We start from the raw sequence: 24,949 nt of genomic DNA, 5'->3' as shown, positions 1-24,949 counted from the left end.
GAACTCATTTGTTTCCCAAAAATCACCCACAAGTTTGCTGCAAATCTGCCGCTATTTGTGGGTGACAAATAATTTTGTAAGGGTATCCCCCAGCAACAATGGAAAATCAATATTATGCCACAATGTTTTCATCAACAAACAATACTTTATTTTGCTTAATTGACAATGGCATTGCTTCATATGAACAGATTATACCAACCAAATCAACAGAATGGGTTAAACCAGGTTGGTTAATGAAATGTACAATTCAATTACTTTATATTCACACAAATCATAAATATGTATATGTAAATGTTAGGTATTTATCATTTAAATATAATAAATATTCACCTTAAATTATACACCTCTCAAATAAATAATTATGGGCATTACAATTAAAGGCAGAAATATACAAAAGAAAAACCTGGTGGTGAGAGGTCAAAAAGTCAATTCATTGCTCCAAAACACTAAACCACAAAGGGTGTTAACGGGGCCATTGTAAATTATGGTTGAGAGAAACAGTATGGGTAGCAGCATTGTGCCTAAAACTGCCATTGGTTTGATTGACAGGTGTAGTCATTGTGCCCCCCTCTGTTCCTTTTCCTCACTTCCTGCTTCCCTGAGCGCGCTTAGTTCATGCTCTTATCACTCCATGCTAAAGACTTCCTCTTGGCCATCTCCATCCAGGACGGCTGGCTCCCATCGGAAGCAGGCTGCTGGGGTGAGGGTGAAGAGACCAGTGTCTTCTTCAGTGCCCTGTCCTCTTTATCTGCAGCTCTCAAGAGAACCAAGTCTGTGGAAGCAACAAAACTGCTAAAATTTGGAATCCACTTTGCGTGGGTACAAGGTATAAACAGATAGGAGACATACAAATGAACAGAAGCACACAGAATCATGCACAAAATGAGAACAATAAAAACTACATTTAAACGACATAGGCTTATTTTTCAAATGTCTGTATCAATACCTGCATCAGGCTTTGAGTCTCTGCTGAGGTGTCCTGGTCTAACTGATGTCAAAGACTCAGATGAGGATTGGGCCCCTGAGGTGGCTTTCGACACTTCAAACTACAAAAAGACATGCATCTGAGCAATTACCAAACCAAACAAGACACCAAAACTGTAAACATATATGTTTATGTACAAACAGTCATGCCATGGTTTTTAGCTTTTTAGTGTGCAATGTACTTAAATAAGTATTTAGCTTCATTCTTTTGGCTGTTCAACTAAAAACATGGAAAACATTTCATACCAGTACAGTACAGCATAATACAATGATTCTAGGTCTATTACTCCATTCTATTACCACATGCGCAACTGGGTCTAGAGCAGAGACAGCCACCTAAATAGGTCGCGGGTGTATTTTTATCAGGGACAGAAGTGTGAGCTACCTTGGTGCCTACAGAGGCTCCTTTGTCTCCCCATTTCTCCAGGAAGGCGGCCTTGCTGCCCAACCCTGACCCTCGAGGCCCCAAACCTTCTGCTGCTGCTGTAGCGGCCCCACTGCCTCTGACTGGGGCAGGTTGGGGCAAATCACTCCTCTTCTTTAGTGAGTTCAGTCCATCATTGCTACCTTGTGAGACAGATGGTGCAGCTGGCTGGCTCTGCTGCTTTAGATGGGATAGGGGCTTTGGGCTGGACGAGAGATGTGAGTTAGCAGTGGGCTGTGACGGGCGGGGGATGGACTGGGCGGAGGGGAGTGGTGGGGATGGCTGTGTTTTATTCAGGAGTGAGGAGGGTGGTATTGACTGAGCGGTGGTCTGCTGAGACTGGGCCAGTTTACTCAGTTGTGTTGAAACAATGCTAGGCTGTATGGGTTTGGGCTGCGCTTCTTGGAGCGATGTCCCTCTTATAATGGAGGGAGTTGAAGGTGACTGGCTTGAACTGGTGGGTGCTGGTTTGGAATTGGATTCTGCTTCTAGTAGCAGTTTTGTGACTGGCTGCCCTCCTGGCCTTGAACGGAGAACAGTTGTTGATGACGGGGTTGTTTCTGTCGGTGATGCATCTGGAGGGGCAGTCTGTTTGAGCGTTCTGCTCGGCTGCGCAGATGGCTTTTCAGCGTTGGTAGACTGGGCAGCAGGTGGTAACATTGAAGGCGGGGTTTCAGTTGTAGGCGTGGTTCTTGTGGTTGTCTGTGGTCCAGGGAACTCTGGGGACTTGCTGGTGAAGAGCTGCTGGATGGTTTTCGTCTTCTCCCTGGCCATGCTCATCCAAGACACCTCAGAAGAACCTTGCTCTGGCTCCTTAGCAGATGGGGCTGTAGAGGCTACATCATTTGATTGTGGAAGTGTAGCCTCCTTTGAGGGAAAGGATGCAGGTGGCGTCTGCTTAGTGGGTGAGGACGCTGACTTCCTCTTGACCGAGGGATAGGGTGCAGGACCTCCCTCCACGGTAGGAGAAGGTATGAACTCCTTTTTGGTCTGAGTTGCCCCTGGCAGTGTGGGTCCTTCAGGGAACTCCGGGAGTTTGCTGGTGATGAGCTGCTGAATGGTGCGGGTCTTCTCCATGGCCATGCTCATCCATGAGAAGTCAGAGCTGGCACCCTCTGGCTCTTTCACAGGTGCAGGTGATGCATCATCTGGCTGAGATGGACCAGCCTCTTCTGAAGGTAAAGGTGCAGGCAACACGGATGATGAGGTCACCTTGACTGAAGATGAAGCTGCAGACAGTCCTACCAATAATGGAGAAGGCATGGACACATTCTTGGGGGGATGTACAACTGTCGATTGGGTTGCTTCACCTGTGGGTAATATTAGGAATTATATTAGATAAAAAATAGATAAAACATGTACTAAGATGACTACAGCACACAGTTCCTAGGACCCCAGGGCAAGCCAGGCATGTATCAGAAACCCAGGGGCGGAGTGGGATACTAAATATTACTAGGAGATTTTGAGCTCCAGCGCCAGGGATGGGAAATTCAGGGCTACTTAAAACATGTTGCGGCCGCTCATCTAAAATCTTCAGTAGTCTGCGACCATCTGTGCGCATCTCATAAATGCATGTCAGGTCATCATATTTGTTACAACATTATTACCAGAGCTGTAGGGAGGGACCGCGGGGAGTGAGAGTGAGAGGCTTCAATCGCACAGACCACACTGCTGGAGGGCGCAACAAAGAACTAATACAAACAGCGATATCATGCCCTTTCATGCCTTCAAAACGTTACCAGCCGACCAGGAATTCTCCCGATTCTCACTCCTCTAATGCAGTGGCATTGCCATGGAACTCTTCCTCTGTCACGTATTATATTTTTAAACAATTCTCCTTGAAAGTCTCTACAGACTGACAGCAATTCTACTAGAGATTGTACAGGAGGTGCTGGTAAAAGACAGTTGTTTGAATAAAACAATGGCAAACAAAATAATGTCCTGTTTGGACATACAGAACGCTAGTAATAATAAACCATTCTATTTGACCAGCACAGCTTCTGATAGGTCTAATGATTAACTTTCAGAGTATTTTATTGTCTACATGGGTCTACATTTAACCAACTTCAAAGAGGTTAAGCTAGTTTACAATCAGCGGCCAATCAATTTGATGTAACTGAGCTATTGCACATCACATTCTATGCCAATCAATCTGACCATTGTACTTTTAGAACCAGAACGAATAATAACAATACGTATGTATTTTGTACTTCTTCCTACCACACACAAGCTGTTGCCTTGCCAGTTTCTGGTTAGGCACCCTTTTTGCTGATTTGCTGAACTGTCACGTTTTATTGAACGGTGCTGACTTCAAAGCAAGTTGTCACTGAAGATATAAAGACAATCAGCGGGCGTTAGACAGAAGGACACAAGGTCAACCTGAGAGAATATTTCTAAGGCGGCCTAGGCTATCAGTAAGATAACAGATGGGTTGGGCAATTAGCGGTTTATGATAGGTGGAGGGAACATGGCTCATCTGCCTCACGTTATGGCAACGGTACATGTAATTTTTCCCCTTTCCTGCATTAGGATTTTAGATAGTAAAAAGCTGATGGGGTTTTAAAAAGCTGAGAAAGAGTGATAAGGAGGCCTGAACCCGGGCAACCCCACTGCTCTGGGTATGTATATATTTGAACTCACCACTCCTAGTGTGTGTGTCTTTGTGTGTGTACACAACCTCTGGATAAAACTAGTGATTGCCTAATAAGGAAAACATTAGCCTCTCTTTTGAGAAATAAACAAAATAGAAAAACATCAAACTCACCTTCCTGCCTAAGGGATCTAGATCTTAACTTGCCTCCAGCACTGTCAGTAGATGGGAGTGACGAGATATTCTGCCCATCCGGCATGGATGTCGAAGCAGCATGTATGGTCAGAGACCCTGCCCTGCCGGCCCTCGGACCAGCCTGTGAGCCATGTTGTGTTGTGCTTAGTGTGCTAACATCAGCACTATGTCGTTTAACGTTGACCTCTGACTGGGCGGAGTCAAGCCTGTATTTGATAGACAGTGAGGTGGAGCGCAACTTCACTCCAAAAGCGTTCTTCTCTCCTTCTCCCTTTGTCGGCTCCTCCTCTCTATGTTCTCTCAGGTCCTCATGGGCCTCCACAGCTACCTCCACGCCATCCTGGCCCTCCTCCTCGGTGGCCTCCTCTCCGATTTCATGTGGCAGAGTCAAGGACTCCTCCAGATCTGGACCACTGCTGTTCCCCTGTTGCAATGATTTGGGTTCCACATTCCCACCAAATGGCATCTCAGCAGGGAGAGTAGGAGGTAGTTCTTTGGCTTTCATGTCACCCTTTTGAACGCCACGTTGAGAACAGTAAGCTTGGTGTGGAAAGTTTGGTTTTGTCAAGTCTTTCTTAGCTCCTGTTTCTTCAAATTTATCGGGGAAGCTCCCAGTTTTAGTTTGATCTTTATTGTGTGCAGAAGAAATAGTAAAACGTGGTGATGCAGACGATGGTCTTTGTTGACTGGTTACCACATTCTCCACAACTTTATCTGGTTTATCTTTCTGCCTGGGGGCTGATACGTTGGCTGTTTGTGGCAACATCCCACTCTCTCCTTCTGCTTTGACTGGAGCTTTCTCATTTTTGCTGAAAGATCTCATTTGAGTGGCTTCTAAGGGTAAGCCTTCTGAGTGTCCAACTGCCATCACTGGCTGAACTTTTGGACGAATTTCAGTCTGAGGATTTAAACTCTTATTCCCCTTTTTATCCACAATTTCAGTCTTATTCTGGAGTACTGCCATCTGAGATCCAGTGACACTCTGTTTATCGTTCTCGTCTGCATTTGCTGAAACACTGGCAGGAGTGTCCTGGGGAACCACAGTTGATGGGGCACTGGCTGGGGCAGGTTTAAGTGGATAAATGCCAAGATTCTCTCCAACTTGTCTGGTGCCACTCGCACTCCTTAGCCTTGGAGAGGTAGGAGGCTTTGTTCCAACAGTCTCTGGGGCCATTTGATTGTTTTTGGGATCAGCTGCTGGAGATACAGCAGAAGCTTCCTCTGTTCTAGAACTGAGAACAGAAGCTACGGGAGGTTCCTGATCCTTTGTGACAGGTGGTTGGGAATGAAAGGTGGACTTTGTGATAACAGTCTCGGTCATGACTGGACGTGGCTGGACTGGAGGTCGCATGGGAGAGGGAGATTGGTGTGGAATGCCTGGCTCCTTCAGAGATCTGCAATTGGAAGTAAGTAGATGGTTCTCATCAGGGTGAGCAGGAGGGCTCTCCCCTGTCTGTAGCACCTGGGTGGAATGGGATCGAAAACGGATGGGCTCCTTAGAGACCCCAAGGCCTTTCTCATCTTCTTCGCCATGTATGGGATGCTCCATGTTGTTCATGCTTTCAGATCGTGCTCGAGAATCTGGCTGCTGTAAAGGAAAAAGGAAAACAGTCAATCCACAGAGTTGATACATTACATGAATGTGAGAACCATTTAAGAGGGACAGAGAAGTGTAAACTTGTCCCATACAGGGCTCTAGAATGCAACCAATTTTTAAGGGTGCGACTAAAGTTTTTCCTGGGTTGCACTGGTGCACCTATTGTCAAAAGGTGACCTTGAAATTGTGGCATTAAAGGTGGCACGATGAAAAATTTGGGTGCACCTAAATTTTGTGCTGGTGCACCTAAATAAAAAAGTTAGGCGCACCAGTGCAACCAAGGAATTAACAAGCACTTCTTAAAATCATTTGGTGGTTTCTTGGTCCTCCATCTCACCGATGTCAGCTTCCTGACTTTAGCACTGGCCCTCTGGTTCCTGGGCTTCACTGACATACGGTGGCGTGCAGCAGAATTGTCCAGGCAAGGGGTGAATTGTGGAGGGGTGTTGAAATCAATCCCGGTATCTGAGGGAGCGGCGATGATGGGCACTGTCGGGCTACTGGGCTACAGAGGATGATGTAAGAGGTTAGTTTAAGAGCACACTGTGAGAAAGACAAAAGCGATGTAAAAGCAGGTGAGTTGAAATTATCAGGTGGAAATTGTCTAATGAAAACGTGCATTGCAATACAAAGGCGTGCTTCTTATTCATTATACTTATCTTTGCAAGGAACAAACACATTTTGTGTTGAATATGAGCACTAAAGAAACACAAAGTGGGGCTGTTATTCTTAGTTGGAGGGGGGAACTACACACTTCAGTATAAAGCCTTGTTTCGCATGGTTTAAATGAGAAAAGCTCCTCGGTGAGCGGAACATATTTTTATTTGCTCTTCTGTGGCACAGAATATAAGAAATGAGGACAGGTTGCAGAAACTGGGATAGGTAGCAACTCAAGGTCTGACAGATTAGTTTGTAAGTTGCTACACATGGGGCTTTGAGGTTTTCAAGACTAATTTAAGCAACTGTACAAGACTACCACTGCAGTCCTGAATACCTTGCAGTAGTGTTGCAAGAGCAAGAAGGTTGGCACTGTACTATATGAGTCCAAATGTAGGCCCAGCCCAATAACAACTTTTCTGAACCATTTCTAAAAGTTGAGCAGAGTTCTGGAATACTTATGCTGCATGCATTCTTGGGACTGTTTAGAAAAAGCATGGTATTTTCTTGTTGCTTCTTGCAGGTAGTGTCTAGTTGCTGTTTAAGTAAAACATCACCTGAATGTTTTTTACATGCAATTGTAAGGGGTGGCTATTGCGGTTTGGTACCTTGTACGATGCTCTCTGAGGTAAAACCTCATTGAGTATGATTTCAGGAGGGCTTTGCGGAAGCCCATCGTCTTCTGAGCTGCCCCCTGTGTCCTCTGGCCTCTTAATGGACATCACGTGAGGGGGCTGACCGAGACGCAGATTCTGCTGTTGTAGTTTCATCTGAAACACCACAGGAAAGACAGTTAGCTTTCTTGTGTTTGAGTCATAAAATGTCTGATGCAACTCTGTATGAAGAACTCACCTGTAAAGTTTTGATACGACTAGGCACGTTTTCTTCAGACAGACCTTGTGGTGGCTCAGCTGAAGACAGACACTGCTCAGCAAGGAAGATGCTTTCGTGCGACAATGCACGAGACCCCAAGCTGCTGCTGGGAAAATGTAATTTAGAGGTTGCTTTAAATGACAGAATATGGAATTATTTTGATAACAGATATGACCGCTCAAGTGTAAACTATTACAGCTTGATGTGACCCAACATCCCATCCCCCGATCATCCCAACATCAAAGCAAACAATGGGGGCAGATAACACATCGGATTTAGATAAGACCAGGAAAGGCAGGACAAAACTTCTACACAGAGTCACCTGTACATGCTCAGTTCAGATATGAGGCAGGCAAAACAGCTGTCAGAGTGGTTTACAGAGGTCACCTGAAACTGTCCTCTAAGTCCAGCTCCTCATCCTTCCCCTGGGAGATGTCAGTGGCGGACTGACTCATTTTACGCTGTCCTTCGCCCCCTTTCCTCTTCCCGAAGAGACGCATCTTTAGAGATTTCAGCCTAGATTTCTTCTTTCCTGTGATGTTGATTAATACATTATTCGAGTAATTCATAACACACAGTCACGGTTATCAGAGGGTGGCGTAGGTGATGAAAGTCTTTAAACCTGTGAGATCGTCACTGCTGCCCTCGAGATCCCCTGACGATGACTCCATTATTGGATTTTCTTAGATTTCAATTTTTTGGAATCTACAATGCTGCAAAGAGAAAGATATAACAAATCAAAATCTGGTATCTGTTAATACAACATCATTGACTGTATGGTGAGGCTGACATTCATTTATTTACTGCATGGTGAGGCTGACATTCATTTATTTACTGCAAGTCACATTAGCATTGTTTAGGCTCATAAATATGGTTAAATCAACTATAACATTGAAATACAAATCTCTGCAGGACACAAGAACAATACTTAAACATCCTGACCAAAACATTCAAGCATTTCTTATCAGCCCAAAGAGTAAAATTAATGACAGAACATGTGTCCTGATCTCATATATCAAGTTAGCACCTTCTGAATATGGAACTGACAAGACGCATATAAAAGGCCACAACTTCAAATGTAGCATCAATTCAAATTAAATTCAATCTAGCATCAATGTATCTCTCAGTTAACCTTATAGACTAGTGAAAACTACAAATGTTTTTTTAGAACACACAAACATGCACACTAGAAATGCATACTACTCACAGACACGCAAGATTAACCACTATGTTTGCCTTTTCATGTCTTGTTTGGAGACACCTGGTTTGACACACCTTCCTCGTTGTACTGATACCAAACTCTTTTACAGTGAGCAGGTTTCATGCTCATTGGCTGTGCTCAGATAAGTAAAAACATGGCGATGAACACTATGCAAAGTCCACTTGACCTGCGCAAGATTTCAGGTGGCTGGTTTTCACATGCAAAGAGACGCAATGCTTTTCTTTCTACTATCTCGCTGTTTCCACAGAGAAGGGAACACTGTGAGAAATCCCAACAGATATTTCCATTGCAGTCAGTAAGAACAAAGCACTGCTAGTATAGATATGCAAGTAGTGTAGCAACATTATAAGATAGAGACATATCAGACAGGCAGCATGTGAATGTTCAGCATGAGTTTGATTTTCATTTGGACAAGGTTGCAGCTGAAATTTGTCATGGTCAGGTCTATTTCTAATTTCTCACATTTACATTGTGTTACCGTTATATAGCAGTATACACCCAAGAGTAAAAAAGTGGAGATAATCCAGACCCTTAATAACACAGAATAGAGTTCCCTGTAAGATTTCACAGAGTCCTAATCCCACAACAACAGCTTAATCACAAAGTTGCAGCACATCGGAGGTATTAAAACGACTCAGACGGCACAACCAATCACACATCATACAAATGTATTATAAATTACTTATACAGATACATGTGAAGGAAAGTCGATGCAGGTATGGCTACATGAACAGAAACTTAAAGTCAAAACAGAAACAGCACAATGACATTATTTAAAAAATAACAATTAAAAACATTTTGAAAAAGCAAATGGGAGGTGAGGTGACTCAAAACCTCTGAGCAAAGAATACAAACAATGCCTACCAAGAGTAGCGCTAACACTGAGCTAGGAGAATGATTCAATTCAAATTTACTATGAGCATTTCACTTACCGTCTGATAACAACAAAAATTCTCTGTAATCCCTCTCTCCTTCCCTTTAATGTGAATATACTGCAGCTGCTATCTTTTTGTAGCACAACCTGTTCCCACAACCTCAAGCACAAGCTTTCATCACAGAATAGGGCCAAAGAGTAAGGTACAAGAAAGCGAGCATATGACAGAGAGAGAGACAGAGAGAGAGAGAGGGAGAGAGAGAGAGAGAGGGAGAGAGAGAGGCAGACAGACAGACAGACAGAGTGTTAAGTGTACGCAAATGAGAATGACAGAATGCAGTGGCTGAAGGGGAAAGTAAGAGCAAGACAAGGTTACCACTTGACGACTGGTGTTGGCAGATGGAATCAGGAAATCGCATACAAATTACGCACACACACACACTCACTCTCTTTCTCTCTGACACACATACACACACACACACACACACACATTACTAGCACACAGTGGCCCACGGATTTAAGCTCCTTATGAAACGCTAAACTGATTTGGAGCCCAGGAATGAGAGGAGAAACAGAAAAAAAGGAAATGCTGCGAGAGATGGGGACACGCATTACACATGATGGCATCACACACACACACACACACACACACACACACACACACACACACTATCATTCAGCGCAATCACCAGTGACAACCACCAGATATAGGAGAGTGACAGAGTGAGACAGAGACAGAGAGTGAGGGAGAGATAGAGAGAGTGAGATGGAGAGAAAGAAACAGAGAGAGAAATGAAGTACATGGTAATTAAGAGCCCTCTGGTGACAAAACAACATGTGTTGCTATGAAACAAGGCACCATTCAGTGAACATTTTTGACGGATATTTCCATTAGTATATTCCCTCTAGGACTGTTGGCCTATTTTATAGAATTAACAAAGTCTGAATTGTTTGGGTGTTTATGCTAGAGGATGAAGTAAAGCTGTAAACCTGAGATTGTCTATGCTGTGCATTTGCATGCATGTGTCAGAACGGTTGGGAATTTGCATCCACGGCACAGAGTAAAAAAGTAGGACCAGCATATGAAGATAAGGGTTGCCATGCCTAACACAATGTTGTTCAATCTAAAGTAAATTAATAAAACAGTTGCTGACTTCAGCCTATTAGGCCTATTATTTTAAGTATTGTTTTTATATATATATATATGAACTGGAATTGCATTAATTACTTGAATCATATCAGTATGTCAAACAACAAAAAATAAACATGTTAACGCTCCCATTTGAGTGGTCACTGTATCACTGGAATGCCCTATTCAAGGACACTAGCCAGTAATGCCAACAGGAGCTGAATTTAAGCCAAGTGCCCACTGGACAATCTGTCTGTCTCCTGAACCACTAACACCACCATCCGCTGCTGTGATGTAACATGATACGATGTGGGAATGAGATAGATACCCTATAGCCAAGGCCTCTGAAAGGGCCTAAATTACTATCATCCATATTGTTAACATGTGGTGCTTCTGTAAAAGGTCACATCAGGTTAAAAAGACCTCTTTAACCTGACGTAGCAAGGTGCCAATAGCAATATGTTTCTTAATAGATTGCAGTGATACTAATGCCCAAAAGCAGTGTAAAAGGCAAACGTCATTCAAAGATTATCCAGAGTCAGGTACAGGCCTTAAGTCATTTCTGAAGTCTTTTTGACACTAGACCAATATTTTTTTGTCACAAAATTACTCCAAAAGTTGTACTTCATAGATGACACAAGCAGAGCTAATTTTCACTGATTATCAATGAAAATGTTAAGAGTAAATGGTGGTTATATTACACACATCCTGAGATAAAATGTCCGTTTGAGGAACATGATCGTGGTTCTAGATGTAGGTAGGCCTTACATGAAGTGCTCTATTATTTCTGATTAATTTTCCCTTGTGTTTTTGATGACCTAGAACAGCAAGCCACTCTCTGTCTCTATATCCTTCTCTCTCTCTCTCTCCCTCTCTAGTTCATCCTACAGAACAGAGAGCAGCTTTGCCCCAGATATACAAATCTGGGCTGGGATCAAGGGATGCTTACAAATCCTACTTTTCTATATTGCCTGTGCAGCAGAAGGTCAATGGTAACATCTGGGACACGTCAACTCCATACATACATCCAAATAGTTTGAAAATATTTGTGTTGATATAATTTTCAGACACACTGTCTCTGTCAATCGTGTTGACATATGGCAGGCATATTTTACTTGCAAGTGTAACACCCCTTTACTTTTGGAGTGAACGTGAGAGCTGAGATACTTTCATACATAGCCTAATACACTAATTTGTCATGAACTGCATGCAAGAATGCAAAATTATTGCTCAACACGTTTGCTCCCGACACGTGAATCCTCTCAGGATAACCTACCTAGGCTATACAGCGCTCAGTTTTCTGGTTGGTTGCAGTTGCTTCAGGCCAGTTTTTGGGATGTCTTTTCTATTTGAAAGCACAAAAATCGAATGAGCAGAGCGTTGAGATTAAGCAAGATTACAGACTAAATCCTGTCCCACTCGCAGGCCGCTGGAATATTTCACTGAAACAAATGTGAATGTTCCTAGTAAAAGGACTGACGGACCAGCCATCAGGAGTAAGCTACAGCTATTTTTTCTTAGCCTCGCCATACTTTCCCTCTCTAGGTCTAATCCAGTAGCCTACCTACCTACACAATTAATGGTAAAGTGTTTACTTGTTATAAAACACTATTAAAATTGTATTCTGACTCATAAACCATTGACAATTCGAAATATAGGCTACTTTTATAACAACATACCAGCCGTTTATTTAAAAATGACACTAGGCCTACTTACATGTGGTCGGCGATGTTAAATTGTATTGCTTCTTTTCCACTTGAGCGCATTTGTGAATCGGTTGCTCGGCAGGTGTTGAGGAGCACCATCACTACCACGTCAAGACACGCAGCACAGGCAAAGAATTAACCCTATAACCACGGGATTCAAAACTAAGTCTGGTCACAGTGAACTAAGTCATGTTTAGCACTAGCCTTCGTAGGACGACCTATAAATATAAGAAATATGTTTCTCTAGGCGTCCATATCAATAAACACATTTTAAAAAACGTGCACAGGACCACCACAACACAATAAGATCATGATCAGTGTATTTTTTCTGACCAGCAGATGGTGCTATTCACAAACAAAGAAAAGGGCCATATGAAACAGTTGAATAGTTTATTAAAATTAAACCTTAGTATCCAAAGATCAACAGATATCAAAAGCATTTAAAACACAATACAACGTTGTAACCATTAAGACATTATTACATATAAATCCGTACATTAAGCCATTATGTGGTGCACATTGGTTCACCGTGGCCCATTTGGTTCATGATAGCAGGAGCAAAATGAAAAAAAAAAAAAAAATGAAAAAAATGGTATCCCGTGTAACTTGGTTGTGAGTGGTTTTTGTGAGCACTGCAGCTCAGCCGGAACATAACATGCCATTTCATTAGCATTGTTATGAGAAGGCACTTAGTCTTTAAAAATGAGAAAAGTAAGAGGGCACAAAGTAGTTATCCAGCTCTAACTTGTCTTAGTGTGCTTTGTGTGAAAGACATCCACAGAGGTCTCGTGACACTCTCTCAAGTCATAATCACAATATCCAACAGAGAATCTACCCTGAAGAAAAGAAATGGGAAATATTAACGATAATGCTGGTAATGCCAGGGCCATTTTTAAACAAGAAACAACAGAACATAATAGTAGCAGAAAAAAGTAACAAGTAACAAAAAATATATCAACTTGCCTTAGGCTTTTTAAAATAGTCAAGTCCTCGACCAATCTTTATGATCCAGCCATTGTCAAACCTGTAAAAAGTTATCAGATTTACCCTCCAGGCAAAGTTTTTAGGAAAAGACAATATCATTTTAGGGAAGATGAAACCGGCTTTTGGATTCTACTACACTTAAATTTCAGATTCTTGATATATTTGGGGCAGCCGTGGCCTACTGGTTAGCACTTCGGACCTGTAACCGGAGGGTTGCCGGTTCGAACCCCGACCAGTAGGCACGGCTGAAGTGCCCTTGAGCAAGGCACCTAACCCCTCACTGCTCCCCGGAAATGTTGATGCAGGCAGCTCACTGCGCCCGATTAGTGTGTGCTTCACCTCACTGTGTGTACACTGTGTGCTGTGTGTGTTTCACTAATTCACGGATTGGGATAAATGCAGAGACCAAATTTCCCTCACGGGATCAAAAGAGTATATATACTTATACTATTTTCCTTCACCTTTTCTTATGTTATGACAGTTCTGTTATTTATGAAATGGAGATGCTATTGAACCAGATGCAAAGGCAAAGTACATTTGTTTGGTCAAATGACTTTGACAGTTGCATTGATACTTTTGAATTATGACTAAATAGTCTTACTTCAACAAGTATAGACTGTCTAAATACTATGTGGGGGGACATGTAGAAAAATAGCCATGGATGGATTGTTTGAAACATATCAGTCTTTCATTGAAGTCCAAATTGAACTGACTTGATTGGGCATGACAGGATCAGTGATGCCTTTTCAGTGAACTTTACCTGATTTCCCTGTCATGGATGGTGGAGGAGTACTGGATGTCTAGGGCTACACTTTGGCTCTGAAGCGACTCCTTGATTTCACTGAGGGCACTGACCTGCTGGGCAGAACTGTCTCCCTACAGAATAATGACATAGGTGATTCATAAATATATGCACTAAAACATATGGGGATAACACATTAGATCCAGACACATATCACAAAGGATACATAAACACACAATTAGTGGATTTTTGTTTCTCCTGTTTCAAAAACAGCACTAGATAAATGTTGGAGGTATAACTAATGGCCCTCAAGAGAACAATCACTGTTATTTTCATGGCAAGGTGGCCATTGTGTGAATGGGTTGATCACTCACATCATCTTGGGAGGTCAGAAGGTGGATTTTCTTGACTTTGCAGGGGGCCTTCAACAGCATTTCACAGAAACGCAGGAAGTTGTAGAGCTAAAAGCCGAGATCTAAAAGTCAGACAACCCGATTCTGTCTTCTGCAGAATATATTTGAACCTCAGATTAACAGATTAAAGGTTGCATCAGCGATTTCAGGCCCCAAAAAGGCCCAAACATAAATCACATTCATCTAATCTTTCCTAACGATCCGCTAGCTGCCTGCCCCATAAGCAGGCCGTCAAAAAAACGCGTCTCTGTAGGCAGCCTAGGCTCCGAAATCTGTACACAAAAACAATTGCTACCAACAAGTGTTGCCAACCACTCAAAGGCAAAATAAAGCGTTCCAACCAATAACCGACGAGATGCGCGTTTAGGAGAGTTTCAATTGCACGGGAGAGAGGGGGAGGGAGTAGTGAGCTAGCTCTCTGTTTTGTTTGAACATCAACAGAAGTGACGTTACCCCGCCACCGCAACCTTTAATAACAACCAAAAAACGTAAAACATAAAGGATATTATGTGAGTTCACCAGTTTCTTTAAGTGTGATTAAATCAACTTTCTCACCTGATGAATATGGCGAATATAAGGGTCCTCCACCCAAACCTCTGTCAGGCCCTCATTGATATATGGCTTGAAGAGGACTTCATAGCTAAATCCTGTGTCACTGTCTGATATCTTGATCTGTTCGTGATATTTTCCCTCTGATGATAACAAAAAAAAACATTGTGTGATATTTTCCCTCTGATTATAAAAAAACCCCATTGCAATTGACATTAACTGTCACAACTCACAACTGAATAATACTAAACAGGGTTTTGTTTGCGTAATGCTATCTCCATTGACTTACCCTCTTTTGCTTTATTAAGATGTTCTTTAATCTGTTCAGCTCTGTCCATATACTTCTTGATCTTCTCCCTATAATGCACTTTCTTGGAATCATCTTTCACAGCTATAAGAAAGAAGCATCAGAGAATCGTCATGCAATTTAATATGGATATTTGATATGCTAAGAGATAGACATTTCATAGGACAGGTTGATATGACACCTTTAAGGACATCCATGAGTAGTTGAATCCCTTCCTGGTAGCACACCAGAGACTCCTGAAAGCGTGAACTCTGGTCCAACTCCACGGCTCTCTTCAGAACAGAGACGGCCGAAGTCTCCATCCCAGGTAAGTGGTTGAGTGACATTGTCAAGTTGCAGAAACTACCTTAATACGTTGTTAGAGCGTTTCTTTGAGTTTCTTACATTAAACACGTTTTCATTTTCTTCTACGGAGTACTGTAATTTTCACTTAAATCTACATTATCACAATAAAACAGTGAGACATCTGAAAAACACCAATCGTGGGCCTCATTATGCTATGATAACGTATGTTAAGCTAACACCAGAGTCTTTATTTAACATTAAAGTACAGTAAACTTCTACAGCACACTTACAGCCGCAACCACTGCAAACGCCCAACAACACTTCCTCGTTAAATGAAGTGTTTCAATCAAAACAATCCCACCAAGAACAGAGGAAATGTCTTGCGTTCAATTTTTTCTGAGGGAAGACTGACATGATCTCATTTCAGATTAAAGGCAACGTTAAATTTACGAATGAGATAGATAGAAATACATGCAATTTAATTATATTATTAATCTCTAATAACATGTTATGTTATTAAGTGGAAAAAAATATCAGGCAACGTTTCTTACGTACGGGTTTATGAGACGTACTTCCTGTTTCATACTGTCCCGTGGTTTCTAATGTGACATAAAAGCGTAGCTTATGGCCTTTTTTGAGTTTCAATATAAATTACAGTTTACCTTTAAATGCGATCTATATAGGATGTCCTGCATATATTTAGACAGAAACATCGCAAACGCCAAAATCTCATGTGCTTGAGAACATTGTTGTTAGCTACCGCTAACTAGCAATAACCTTGATGTTGTATCTGCTTTAACGTTAGCTCGCAAGATTTTTTTCTTATCCAGTTTACCAGTGTTGCCAACGAAGGTCGCGATGTCCGGTTTATATCGTGCTTTTCAGAAGTCTTCTGCTGTTATTAAGGTATGTTGGGTATGTGTATAATTTTGGAATCATGCAGTTTAACCTTAGTCAACCCCTCTACGCCCTTATAGCCTAGATAATATAACGTTGTCCATCAACATTTGAGTAACCCCTCCCAAGCTTGTATGACTGTACTTGACCACTGCTTTTTCGAAGATTGCTTTAATGAATGCACGTGCACATAAATCTTCTGCAGGATTCGAGGTGATGCTCGTTGTATTGCCAGGAGTTTGTTTGGACTTGGTCTTGGATGAGAGGAAGTCCTCTAAGAAAGTTGTGTGCTGTGAATGCTGAGTTGCATCTCAGTTTGTTTCTTAAACCTAATGTAATGTCAGGAGGTGTACAGTATAATCAATCTATATAAGGTGATGGGGTATATCTGATTTTTATTATTCTTTAGAGTATGACAGAAGCGAGTCAGCTCCCCTGGTACTGTCCTTCTCGCAGCCATTTCAGAAGATCTCGTGTTCCCAGTGAGGTATGTTATTAGCTTCAATGCATGTTTTCTAGAATGTATACCTGTTGCACCATATTCCTGTATGTAAACAAACACCTCCTGTCTTCAAGTTGTTTGAAGAGAGATCAAAAGAACATGAGAAATATGGTGGTGACCCAGAGCAACCCCACAAACTGCACATAGTCACACGGGTGAGGACAACAGTGGGACGGCCGTACTGGGAAAAGAAGGTGGTGAAGAGCTTGGGACTGGAGAAGGTGATCATCTTAAGTGTTTGAACTTCATTATACTTGTGTTGATGTATCATATGATACCATTCACCTGGCTTCACTGGTGTTCTCAATTACATCAACTTAGTAAAGATATGAATGATTAATGTAATTACTTTGCTATATTTTGTTGTCATATGCAGGGTCACACGCCTCGTGTTCATAAGAATATACCCTCAGTGAATAATCAGCTTAAAATAATAAAACATCTAGTGAGGTGAGTGTATACCAAGAGTTTGTGAAGCAATCACTATAAATGTTGTCACATGCACTTATTAAACCAAATGTTCTGTCAGGATGACGTACATGCCTGTTTTTTATTTTATTTATTCTTAATAGGATTCAGCCTTTGAAACTGCCGTACGGTCTTCCTGCTGAGGAAGATATGGCTGACACTTACCTCAACAGCAAAGGAGAACTGGTAATACGGAAACTGCTCAAGCCGGTGGAGCCCAAAGCCATTGAATCCTAATTCCTACCACCCAACTCACATCAAACCTCAATTATATATCTGATTTGTTAAATAAAAATAATTTAAACTCGCTGGACTTTCACACCTACTGCATATTATTAGTTGGGGGACTGGTCTGTGGCAATGTGTGATGGGGGAAAAAAAAACGGGACAGTAAACCTTTAACATTGTTTATTAGGATAAAGTAGTACTTTAACAGAACTTCACTCACAGACAGTAACTAAGAAAAGGTTGTTTCTGGAAAGCTTTGAGTTAGCTTCCTTGGCACTTGATAAATTCTCTCCTAGCCAGAATGTGAATAAACCCTAGAGCAGAGAGCACCAAAGTCAAATGTCGTCCATTTTAATTGGACTCTTCAAAATTGTAGCATGTTAGCAAATGGAAGACTGTCACTTGATAGAAAGTCCCCTTTTTAGGTACCAATATGTCTTGGCAAGGTCTGTGTGCGTGTGTGTGTGTGTGTTTCAAACCTCATTTTGGTCTCATCAGTAAGCTGCTGGTACCATCAGATAATCCATGAACTCACAACACCAGGAGCTAGGGAGCACTTTTGAAGATATGTCAAAAACATACTTAAATTAAGTTCTGAAGGCTTATTCCTTCAAAAGAATTTTGTATATATTTATAATACAGAAAATATCCATTGTATCTGTGCTGTAGAATACAGGTACAACTGCTTTGGTGTTTGAAGATGGGTGTTTTGAGTCAACAAGCATTAAATTAACTTTATTACTGTCTGTGAAAATCCATTACTGGTCAATTATGTGACAGATTTCCAGCCTCAGTACAGTTGCCAACTATCATACTCATTGGAGCTGGTGTCTAAAGTAACAATACCAACTCTTATGAAAATGATTTGTTTTCCATTTAATAATAAAAAAAAAAATGAGGCACACTGATGGGGGAAAAATAAATACATGATGGCTACAAGTTTAAGTTACACAAACACACAGAATAAAAACAGACTAGGGTTTATTTGTTTGTACATCATTAGATACTAACTTAATGGATGAGATCCCTTAGAAGAATGAAAGGAAAACGGAAATGTAAAAGATGTGCACCCAGCTAGGTTGAGGACTTTATGAAGGAAGCCCTGAGATTGAACAAGAGCGTCAACAGAGTCCTCTAGTCATCATCAGCCTCGGAGTCTGAATCATAACCTTTCCCTCTGATGGTCTTCTTCTCCACCTTGGTGAACTTTGACCCTGACTTTGGCGCTGCTGTGGGTGGCTCCAAAAGGTTTCCACTAAAGGACAGAAGATGGTTGAAGAATATGGCATTAGACTCTCAGGATGGAAAAATATCTCTACTGTCAGATTAACCAAAGTAGTTTATATTATAATCAAGACAATTGTAAAGACAATTAACACCGAGACACTGATGAAGGGCTAATGCACGAAACATTAGTTTATAACCCCTGTCGCTGCTAAAAGAAATATTAAAAAAGAACAAAACACTCACCTGTAGTTGATGATGTCTGAACAGCCCAGCCTCCACTCCAGCATCTCTGTGGAGAACTCATCTGTGTTTCCCAGGTCGGAGAAGCCCACAACGTAGTCCTTGGTTTTTCCATCTTTCACCAGGGCCAGTGTGGGAATGACCTTAATTCTCAGCCTCTCTGTCAGGAAGGGCGCCTTCTCAACATTCAGTTTGATGAACTTTGTCTCCAAATGCTTCTTCGCCAGGATACTTAAGTGTTTGTCTAATATTTTGCACCTAAAAACACATAACATGCATTTTTGTCAGTATCTTCCAAATCCTGTTCCTCTGATACTCTGCAGATAACAGTATTTCAAAACAATGCTGTCAACATTTGTACAATGCCAGAGGGGTATTTCACAGAATTAAGACATCCAAGATAAGTGATAAAGCTAGGTTTGACATAGCGTTGTCTGGTAATCCTAGCTCAACTCATTTCACTAATGCCAATCCAGGATGAGTAGGAGCGACTAGGTCAAGCCAGGTGTAAGTAATTCAGGATGTGTGCACATTCTCGTTTCTGCTCCAAAGAGCCCACGGTTGGAATTTAAAAAATGCAGAAAATAGCGTCATTCACACAAAGTGAACTACCGCTTTTGATACACTAACAATGAAGTTAAGTTTTCCTTTTTTGAATGGGGAATCATTAGCCTGGGTGCCAGCCGAACTTAGTCCTGCCCACAACATTTGAGGTCGGGAAGTTCGGTCTGGCATTGCTGACTATGCTCACCCCAAATCTGGCGACCAATCAAAAAATCGGGCTTGACGATGATGGACAGGTGAGCAACAGCGCCTCGTCTATCACGTCTGGTTTCACTTTCATCAAGGGAAAACAGCGTGTTGCATTGTGATATGTTGTTCCCTCGTTCATTTGAAATCTCTGATTGACCACCTGTTCCAAGGGATTTGTGACAGCCTTTCCCAGCTGTTTATAACATGTTTGTAGCATATCAGTGTTCAACAGAATTATTTTTAAAAACGGAGGGGATATAGGCTATCAGTTTTTTCCTAATAGCCTACCCTACTACGTATCTCTTAGATTTTGCTAATGAGTGTTGCAGGAGATATTGACGGCACAATAACTTTAACAAAAGACCAGAAAACAATGTTAAGGCATTTGTGGAGAAGAAGGATTGTTCGTGTTTTTCCTACATCTCACGGTAAGTTATTTCGTTGCTCTGATTTGTTAGGGCTATCCAATTGAGTGCAGAGGCATTCCCCCCCTGTATCGGTTGAAACACGCCCCATAATTACGTCCCAATGGAGCAGTATCAGACTCATATTCTGACTAGAATTGAGTATGGCTATGTCAGGCTAGGGAATCATGGCTATTTATGTAAAACAGCGGAAGTAGGTGTGGTAGACCAACTGAATGCAAATTTACGTATGCACCCACGTGTGAGTGCTTCCTTATCTCGGCATGTGACGTCATTAAGAAAGCACTTGCCACTGCAAAGATGCAAATGTAAGACTCTGTATACCTTTATATTGGTTTTAAAACCAAATTCGTTGAAAAAAAACTTCGAAAAATTGCCCCTCCATTTCCAATCAACTACTACAGTAAGCTATTCATCAAACGTCTATAAACAAAATAATCAAACGAGTATGTTAATAATTATAAGCCTATCATAATTAAAATAATAACCATAGTAGGCAGACAATCTGTTTTGTTTTGTGAGCAAATACATTTAGCAAATAGTATATAAATGGAATAAAGCTCCTTAAAAATTCACACGGAGGTCTGATTTGAATGACAGCTAGCTGAACCAATAAGACAACATAATTACCATTAGAATTAACTCAGCCTGTCTGTTATAATAAAATAATAAGTGTATTTTATATAGCGCCTTTCTCAAACCCAAGGTCACTTCACATAGTATGAAGGCAAGGAAACACAACAACAAACAAAACAAAACAACAAGTATAAGTATAAAGTATATATACTCTTTTGATCCCGTGAGGGAAATTTGGTCTCTGCATTTATCCCAATCCGTGAATTAGTGAAACACACTCAGCACACAGTGAACACACAGTGAGGTGAAGCACACACTAATCCCGGCGCAGTGAGCTGCCTGCAACAACAGCAGCGCTCGGGGAGCAGTGAGGGGTTAGGTGCCTTGCTCACGGGCACTTCAGCCGTGCCTACTGGTCGGGGTTCGAACCTGCAACCCTCCGAAGCGCTAACCAGTAGGCCACGGCTGCCCCACAAAGACAAGTTCCAGGGGCCGCGTAGCTGTTAACCTGGTTGGGACAGAGAATAAATCTCCAATGTAACTTATGTGCCATCTCTTTTGTGAAACCAAGTCAAGGCTAAATTTATCCAGGATAACCAAAAACTCCCAGCTTAATCCCTTATCAAGGTTTTTCGAAATAACCCTCAGGTACTCCTCAGAGTGCAAATAATGGAATCCCCATAGAAATAATAACTGCACATATCTGTGTTGTTCATACACTGTTCTTACGGCATATCCATATCCATCCTGCTCTGATAAGGCTACTGCTAATACATTGCACATATTTATATTTAATTTATATTACTGTAAACCAGCGGTTCCCAAACTTTTTTCCCCCGCGGACCACCTTCTACATCCTGACTCCGCTCGCCTACCCCCACCATCCAACACATAAAAAAGTAACACATTCTATTGACGCATTCCAGGCATCGTGTTTAATTAGCTGCCCTACATAATAACAAAATCAAAATGTGCAACTGGTCTATGAGCCCTCACGCTAAAATGAAAAACCACACTAGAATGGTTAGATAGCATCTCACTGCAGACCAGGCACTGTGGCTTTGGGAAGTCTCCCAATCCACGTGAAGCCTGGGGCTGTATGCCTCATCATACTTTCGTTTTCTTCACGCAATCTTTTCTGTCTCATTCTCTTTTATCCTCCTGCGCTCCACCTCCACCTTCATTAGTCTGCTCCCCATCCCATCGTTACCCGTGTCCTGCTCTGTTTCTCTCGCTTCTTCTCTTCGATCGCTTTAATTAGGCCTTTTGGACACTGTCCCTGTTTTTAGCAATCCCTGCTGTAAACCATACCACTTTCTTAACTGTATACTACTGTCTCAGTACTGCACCAACTTTCTATTGTGTATATCACCTTGCACTTTCCTGCTTTTTTGCACTTCTGGTTAGACACAAACCTCATTTCGTTGTCTCTGTACTTGTACAGTGCACAATGACAATAAAGTTGAAACTATTCTAATCTAATCTAATAATGCCTTTCTATTCACCACATTATTTATATTCATTTATTTACTTGTTCATTTGCAATACCGTGACCAACTGGTGACCAACGTGTGCTATTGCCAGACACACACAATCAGCATTTTCTACAAGCTACTCAATCAATAACCATACTGCTCACACACATACATTGGTGATTGAACAGTTGGCAAAGCATGTTAAATGTACTAGGTGCCTTGATAAAGGCTATGCGCCAAAATGTCGGTCATTAATAAATAATGCATTAAAGGTGCTTTAAGCAATGTTACGCGGTTTCTAAGTTAAAACATTTTTTGTTTACAGCAAACATCACCTCACCATCCGTTAGCTGCCTGTGCCCTGAACACACTGTAAAAAACGCAGTCTCTTTGAACAGCCCAGGCTCCACAAACGGACCATAAAAACATAAACTGTTCCAGCCAATCACCGACGAGATGCGCGTATGAGAGTTTCAATTGCACGGGAGGGAGGGGGAAGGAGTAGCGAGCTAGCTCTTTGTTTTGTTTGAACATCAAGAGAAGTGACGTTTCCCAACATCGCTTAGAGCACCTTTAAGAGATCAGAGTGTGTGGTAACTCTTTTTAAATTGCACCAGATGCCCCACCGGATCCCAGCCGCATGGTCCAACCAGGTACAGCAAGAGAGAAAAAAATACTGTAGTGCTCTGTTCTTAACTCGGACTAAAAGCTAAGAGAAACACCAGGGTAGCCTGGGTACCCCGGACTTATAATTGCCATGATTACTTGATTAACTGCCTCAAGAGTCGGATCAGGTCAGTTCAGGTGTAACATACCTGAAAGTTGAGTCCCTGTAGAAATGGCAGACCACACTCTTACTGTCCTTCACTTCAGGGAAAAAGTCTTTCTCACTTGAGATCTCTCTGTATTCTCCATGTCCTTTAGACATCCATTCCTAAGCGAGATGGGGTAATGTTATTGCAAATGCATCAATGTGGGATAAGACCTAATACGGTGCAGATGCGATGATCGTTGTCAGATTTTAAACACTTATTCATTTGCAATGTTTATTGTTTACATTGTTGTTCATACAAGATTTCTAGTCCAGTTTTAAGAATCTAACTTACCTGCTTCTGTTTCTGCGCTTTCTTGAGAGCCTCCAACCTCCTCACTTTTAACAGCTCCAGTTCATCCTCGTCCATCCGCTCCAGTTTCCCCAACTCCGCATCCAGCTGTTCCTCCACCATCCGTGCTGACTGGAGCATTTGGTGCTCCAGTGCCTTCGCAACGATATCCATTGACTGACTGGCCATTCTTCTGTACACAAGCAACCTAAAGGTATCACAGATAGGTCATTATGTTGATACTGGCTTCATGGGGTGCCGGTTGTTTCTTCCAGTGCTTCCTGTGTCCATGGTAACTGTGGCTAATGCTAGTAGCCAGCTAGTAGCCACCTCCTAACTACACCCAACTCTCAAACATCTATCAATAAAATCAGCAACGTTAATAGTTAGACATAGGACAGTAATGACGCATTAACAGCGGGATACTGTGCTGAAATTAAGAATAGGTCCAAAAAAGAAACCATTCCAATAACTTACAGCTGGCCTGGCAAACCATGTGTTGAAACTAATAACGTTATCGAATTAACAAAGGGATAAAGACCATTCATACAGTACTGATAGCGTGTTAGCTGCACGAAACGTCACTTTTTAGCTAGTTGGTAGCAATGGTTAACTAACGTTAGCTGAAAGGTTTCTTCGCGGTGAGCAGAGCAGCTATGTATTAACGTCACACTCAGTTCATGAATACAAACAAGTTAAACGAGATAGCCAGAGGAAACATAATCCGCATCGAAACGTGGACAATCTTTGTTACAACGGCTATTTAAAACACAAAACCGCATACCTACGTTAGCCGCTAGTTAGCTAGCTAGCCAGCCAGCTCAAAATGGCTTGGTAACGTTGGCACAGTAGCAAACAATCAATAGCTAATGTTAGCATTACTGACACTATGTTGCATGAGGATTGATTCAGTCACTATTATTCGATGAACGAATTCAAGTTATTCAATATGCACCACAAATATTTTAAATAAGACACATGTAGATGTTCTGACTTCATCATTAGTTGGATTAGATGCTACCGGTTACCACTAGCTGCTGCTACTTACCGAGATCCCGTTCCAGTGCAGGCAAACACCACTCGCGCGGCACAGAGAATACAGGCTGCGTAGGGCGGCGTCAGCGCAGATTACGCAATACGCCCTGAATACTGATTGACTTGTGCAAAAACATTGTAGTGAGACGCTGCTGTATGTGTCTGGAATATCATTAAAGCTTTGTATATGCAGTCTTAAAATATCTTGTTTCACTGTAGCCATATTTGACATGAAAATAATTTCAAATTTTTATATTTTGTGTATTTACATGGTTTGTATATTATATACTGTAGGCCTGTGTGTGTGTGTGTCTGCTTGCCTGCATGTGTGTGTGTGCATGTTCACTTGTGAGTTGTGAGTATGTGTGTGTGTGTGCGTTTGTGTATGTGTGTGTGCTTGCCTGCATGTGTGTGGGTGTTTTATGTGTGTGTGTGTGTGTGTGTGTGTGTGTGTGTGTGTGTGTGTGTGAGTGTAATGGGGTGTGTGTG

General features: G+C 41.8%; 4 protein-coding genes across 7 annotated transcripts; 1 reads left to right on the top strand and 3 right to left on the bottom strand.

Annotated features, from left to right (window-relative positions):
* Window positions 1-125: 125 nt before the first annotated feature.
* On the bottom strand, window positions 126-12,301 carry LOC125292633 (CRACD-like protein). 4 transcript variants are annotated; one of them, XM_048240033.1, is made up of 11 exons: window positions 12,262-12,301; window positions 11,822-11,890; window positions 7,943-8,033; window positions 7,708-7,852; window positions 7,300-7,426; window positions 7,056-7,217; window positions 6,128-6,295; window positions 4,173-5,781; window positions 1,370-2,718; window positions 947-1,046; window positions 126-772 (listed from the first exon to the last, which is right to left on the bottom strand). In XM_048240033.1, exons 3-11 carry the CDS (start codon window positions 7,989-7,991, stop codon window positions 609-611), a joined length of 3,873 nt encoding a protein of 1,290 aa, XP_048095990.1. In that variant the 5' UTR covers window positions 7,992-8,033; window positions 11,822-11,890; window positions 12,262-12,301; the 3' UTR covers window positions 126-608. The 4 variants fall into 4 exon arrangements, with proteins under 4 accessions (XP_048095990.1, XP_048095991.1, XP_048095989.1 ...); XM_048240034.1 differs by lacking the exon at window positions 11,822-11,890 and having other exon boundaries at window positions 12,262-12,288; XM_048240032.1 differs by lacking the exons at window positions 11,822-11,890; window positions 12,262-12,301 and adding an exon at window positions 9,475-9,835.
* Window positions 12,302-12,627: 326 nt separating this feature from the next.
* On the bottom strand, window positions 12,628-16,008 carry mitd1 (MIT, microtubule interacting and transport, domain containing 1). The gene is made up of 7 exons (XM_048239716.1): window positions 15,428-16,008; window positions 15,229-15,330; window positions 14,946-15,082; window positions 14,352-14,438; window positions 13,996-14,111; window positions 13,215-13,275; window positions 12,628-13,087 (listed from the first exon to the last, which is right to left on the bottom strand). Exons 1-7 carry the CDS (start codon window positions 15,570-15,572, stop codon window positions 12,992-12,994), a joined length of 744 nt encoding a protein of 247 aa, XP_048095673.1. The 5' UTR covers window positions 15,573-16,008; the 3' UTR covers window positions 12,628-12,991.
* Window positions 16,009-16,136: 128 nt separating this feature from the next.
* Window positions 16,137-17,707, top strand: mrpl30 (mitochondrial ribosomal protein L30). The gene is made up of 5 exons (XM_048239718.1): window positions 16,137-16,437; window positions 16,838-16,915; window positions 17,005-17,151; window positions 17,307-17,380; window positions 17,503-17,707. Exons 1-5 carry the CDS (start codon window positions 16,390-16,392, stop codon window positions 17,633-17,635), a joined length of 480 nt encoding a protein of 159 aa, XP_048095675.1. The 5' UTR covers window positions 16,137-16,389; the 3' UTR covers window positions 17,636-17,707.
* Window positions 17,708-17,791: 84 nt separating this feature from the next.
* txndc9 (thioredoxin domain containing 9) lies at window positions 17,792-24,567 on the bottom strand. Its single transcript, XM_048239717.1, has 5 exons — window positions 24,474-24,567; window positions 23,429-23,633; window positions 23,138-23,256; window positions 19,097-19,351; window positions 17,792-18,881 (listed from the first exon to the last, which is right to left on the bottom strand). The coding sequence occupies exons 2-5, from the start codon at window positions 23,612-23,614 to the stop codon at window positions 18,761-18,763; spliced, it is 681 nt and encodes a 226-aa protein (XP_048095674.1). The 5' UTR covers window positions 23,615-23,633; window positions 24,474-24,567; the 3' UTR covers window positions 17,792-18,760.
* Between the last annotated feature and the right edge of the window lie 382 nt (window positions 24,568-24,949).

The sequence above is a fragment of the Alosa alosa genome, chromosome 3 (assembly GCF_017589495.1).
Source record: "Alosa alosa isolate M-15738 ecotype Scorff River chromosome 3, AALO_Geno_1.1, whole genome shotgun sequence".
NCBI lineage: Eukaryota > Metazoa > Chordata > Actinopteri > Clupeiformes > Clupeidae > Alosa > Alosa alosa.
Note: the sequence above shows the minus strand (reverse complement) of the source record. Positions and strands in the feature narration are given on the sequence as shown.

Bases quoted from the DNA above. Each gene is read 5' to 3' on its own strand.
- mrpl30 (XM_048239718.1), top strand. From the start codon at position 16,390: ATGTCCGGTTTATATCGTGCTTTTCAGAAGTCTTCTGCTGTTATTAAG. The intron at 17,152-17,306 runs GTGATCATCTTA...TGTCATATGCAG, and splicing joins AGAGCTTGGGACTGGAGAAG to GGTCACACGCCTCGTGTTCA. The intron at 17,381-17,502 runs GTGAGTGTATAC...TATTCTTAATAG, and splicing joins ATAATAAAACATCTAGTGAG to GATTCAGCCTTTGAAACTGC.
- mitd1 (XM_048239716.1), bottom strand. From the start codon at position 15,572: ATGTCACTCAACCACTTACCTGGGATGGAGACTTCGGCCGTCTCTGTT. The intron at 15,331-15,427 runs GTGTCATATCAA...TCTTTCTTATAG, and splicing joins ACTCATGGATGTCCTTAAAG to CTGTGAAAGATGATTCCAAG. The intron at 15,083-15,228 runs GTAAGTCAATGG...TGTTATCATCAG, and splicing joins TCTTAATAAAGCAAAAGAGG to AGGGAAAATATCACGAACAG.
- txndc9 (XM_048239717.1), bottom strand. From the start codon at position 23,614: ATGGCCAGTCAGTCAATGGATATCGTTGCGAAGGCACTGGAGCACCAA. The intron at 23,257-23,428 runs GTAAGTTAGATT...CATCTCGCTTAG, and splicing joins AAGCGCAGAAACAGAAGCAG to GAATGGATGTCTAAAGGACA. The intron at 19,352-23,137 runs GTATGTTACACC...ATGTGTTTTTAG, and splicing joins TACAGGGACTCAACTTTCAG to GTGCAAAATATTAGACAAAC.
- LOC125292633 (XM_048240033.1), bottom strand. From the start codon at position 7,991: ATGGAGTCATCGTCAGGGGATCTCGAGGGCAGCAGTGACGATCTCACA. The intron at 5,782-6,127 runs GTGAGATGGAGG...TTTCCTTTACAG, and splicing joins AAGTCAGGAAGCTGACATCG to CAGCCAGATTCTCGAGCACG. The intron at 1,047-1,369 runs GTAGCTCACACT...GTCTTTTTGTAG, and splicing joins GAGCCTCTGTAGGCACCAAG to TTTGAAGTGTCGAAAGCCAC.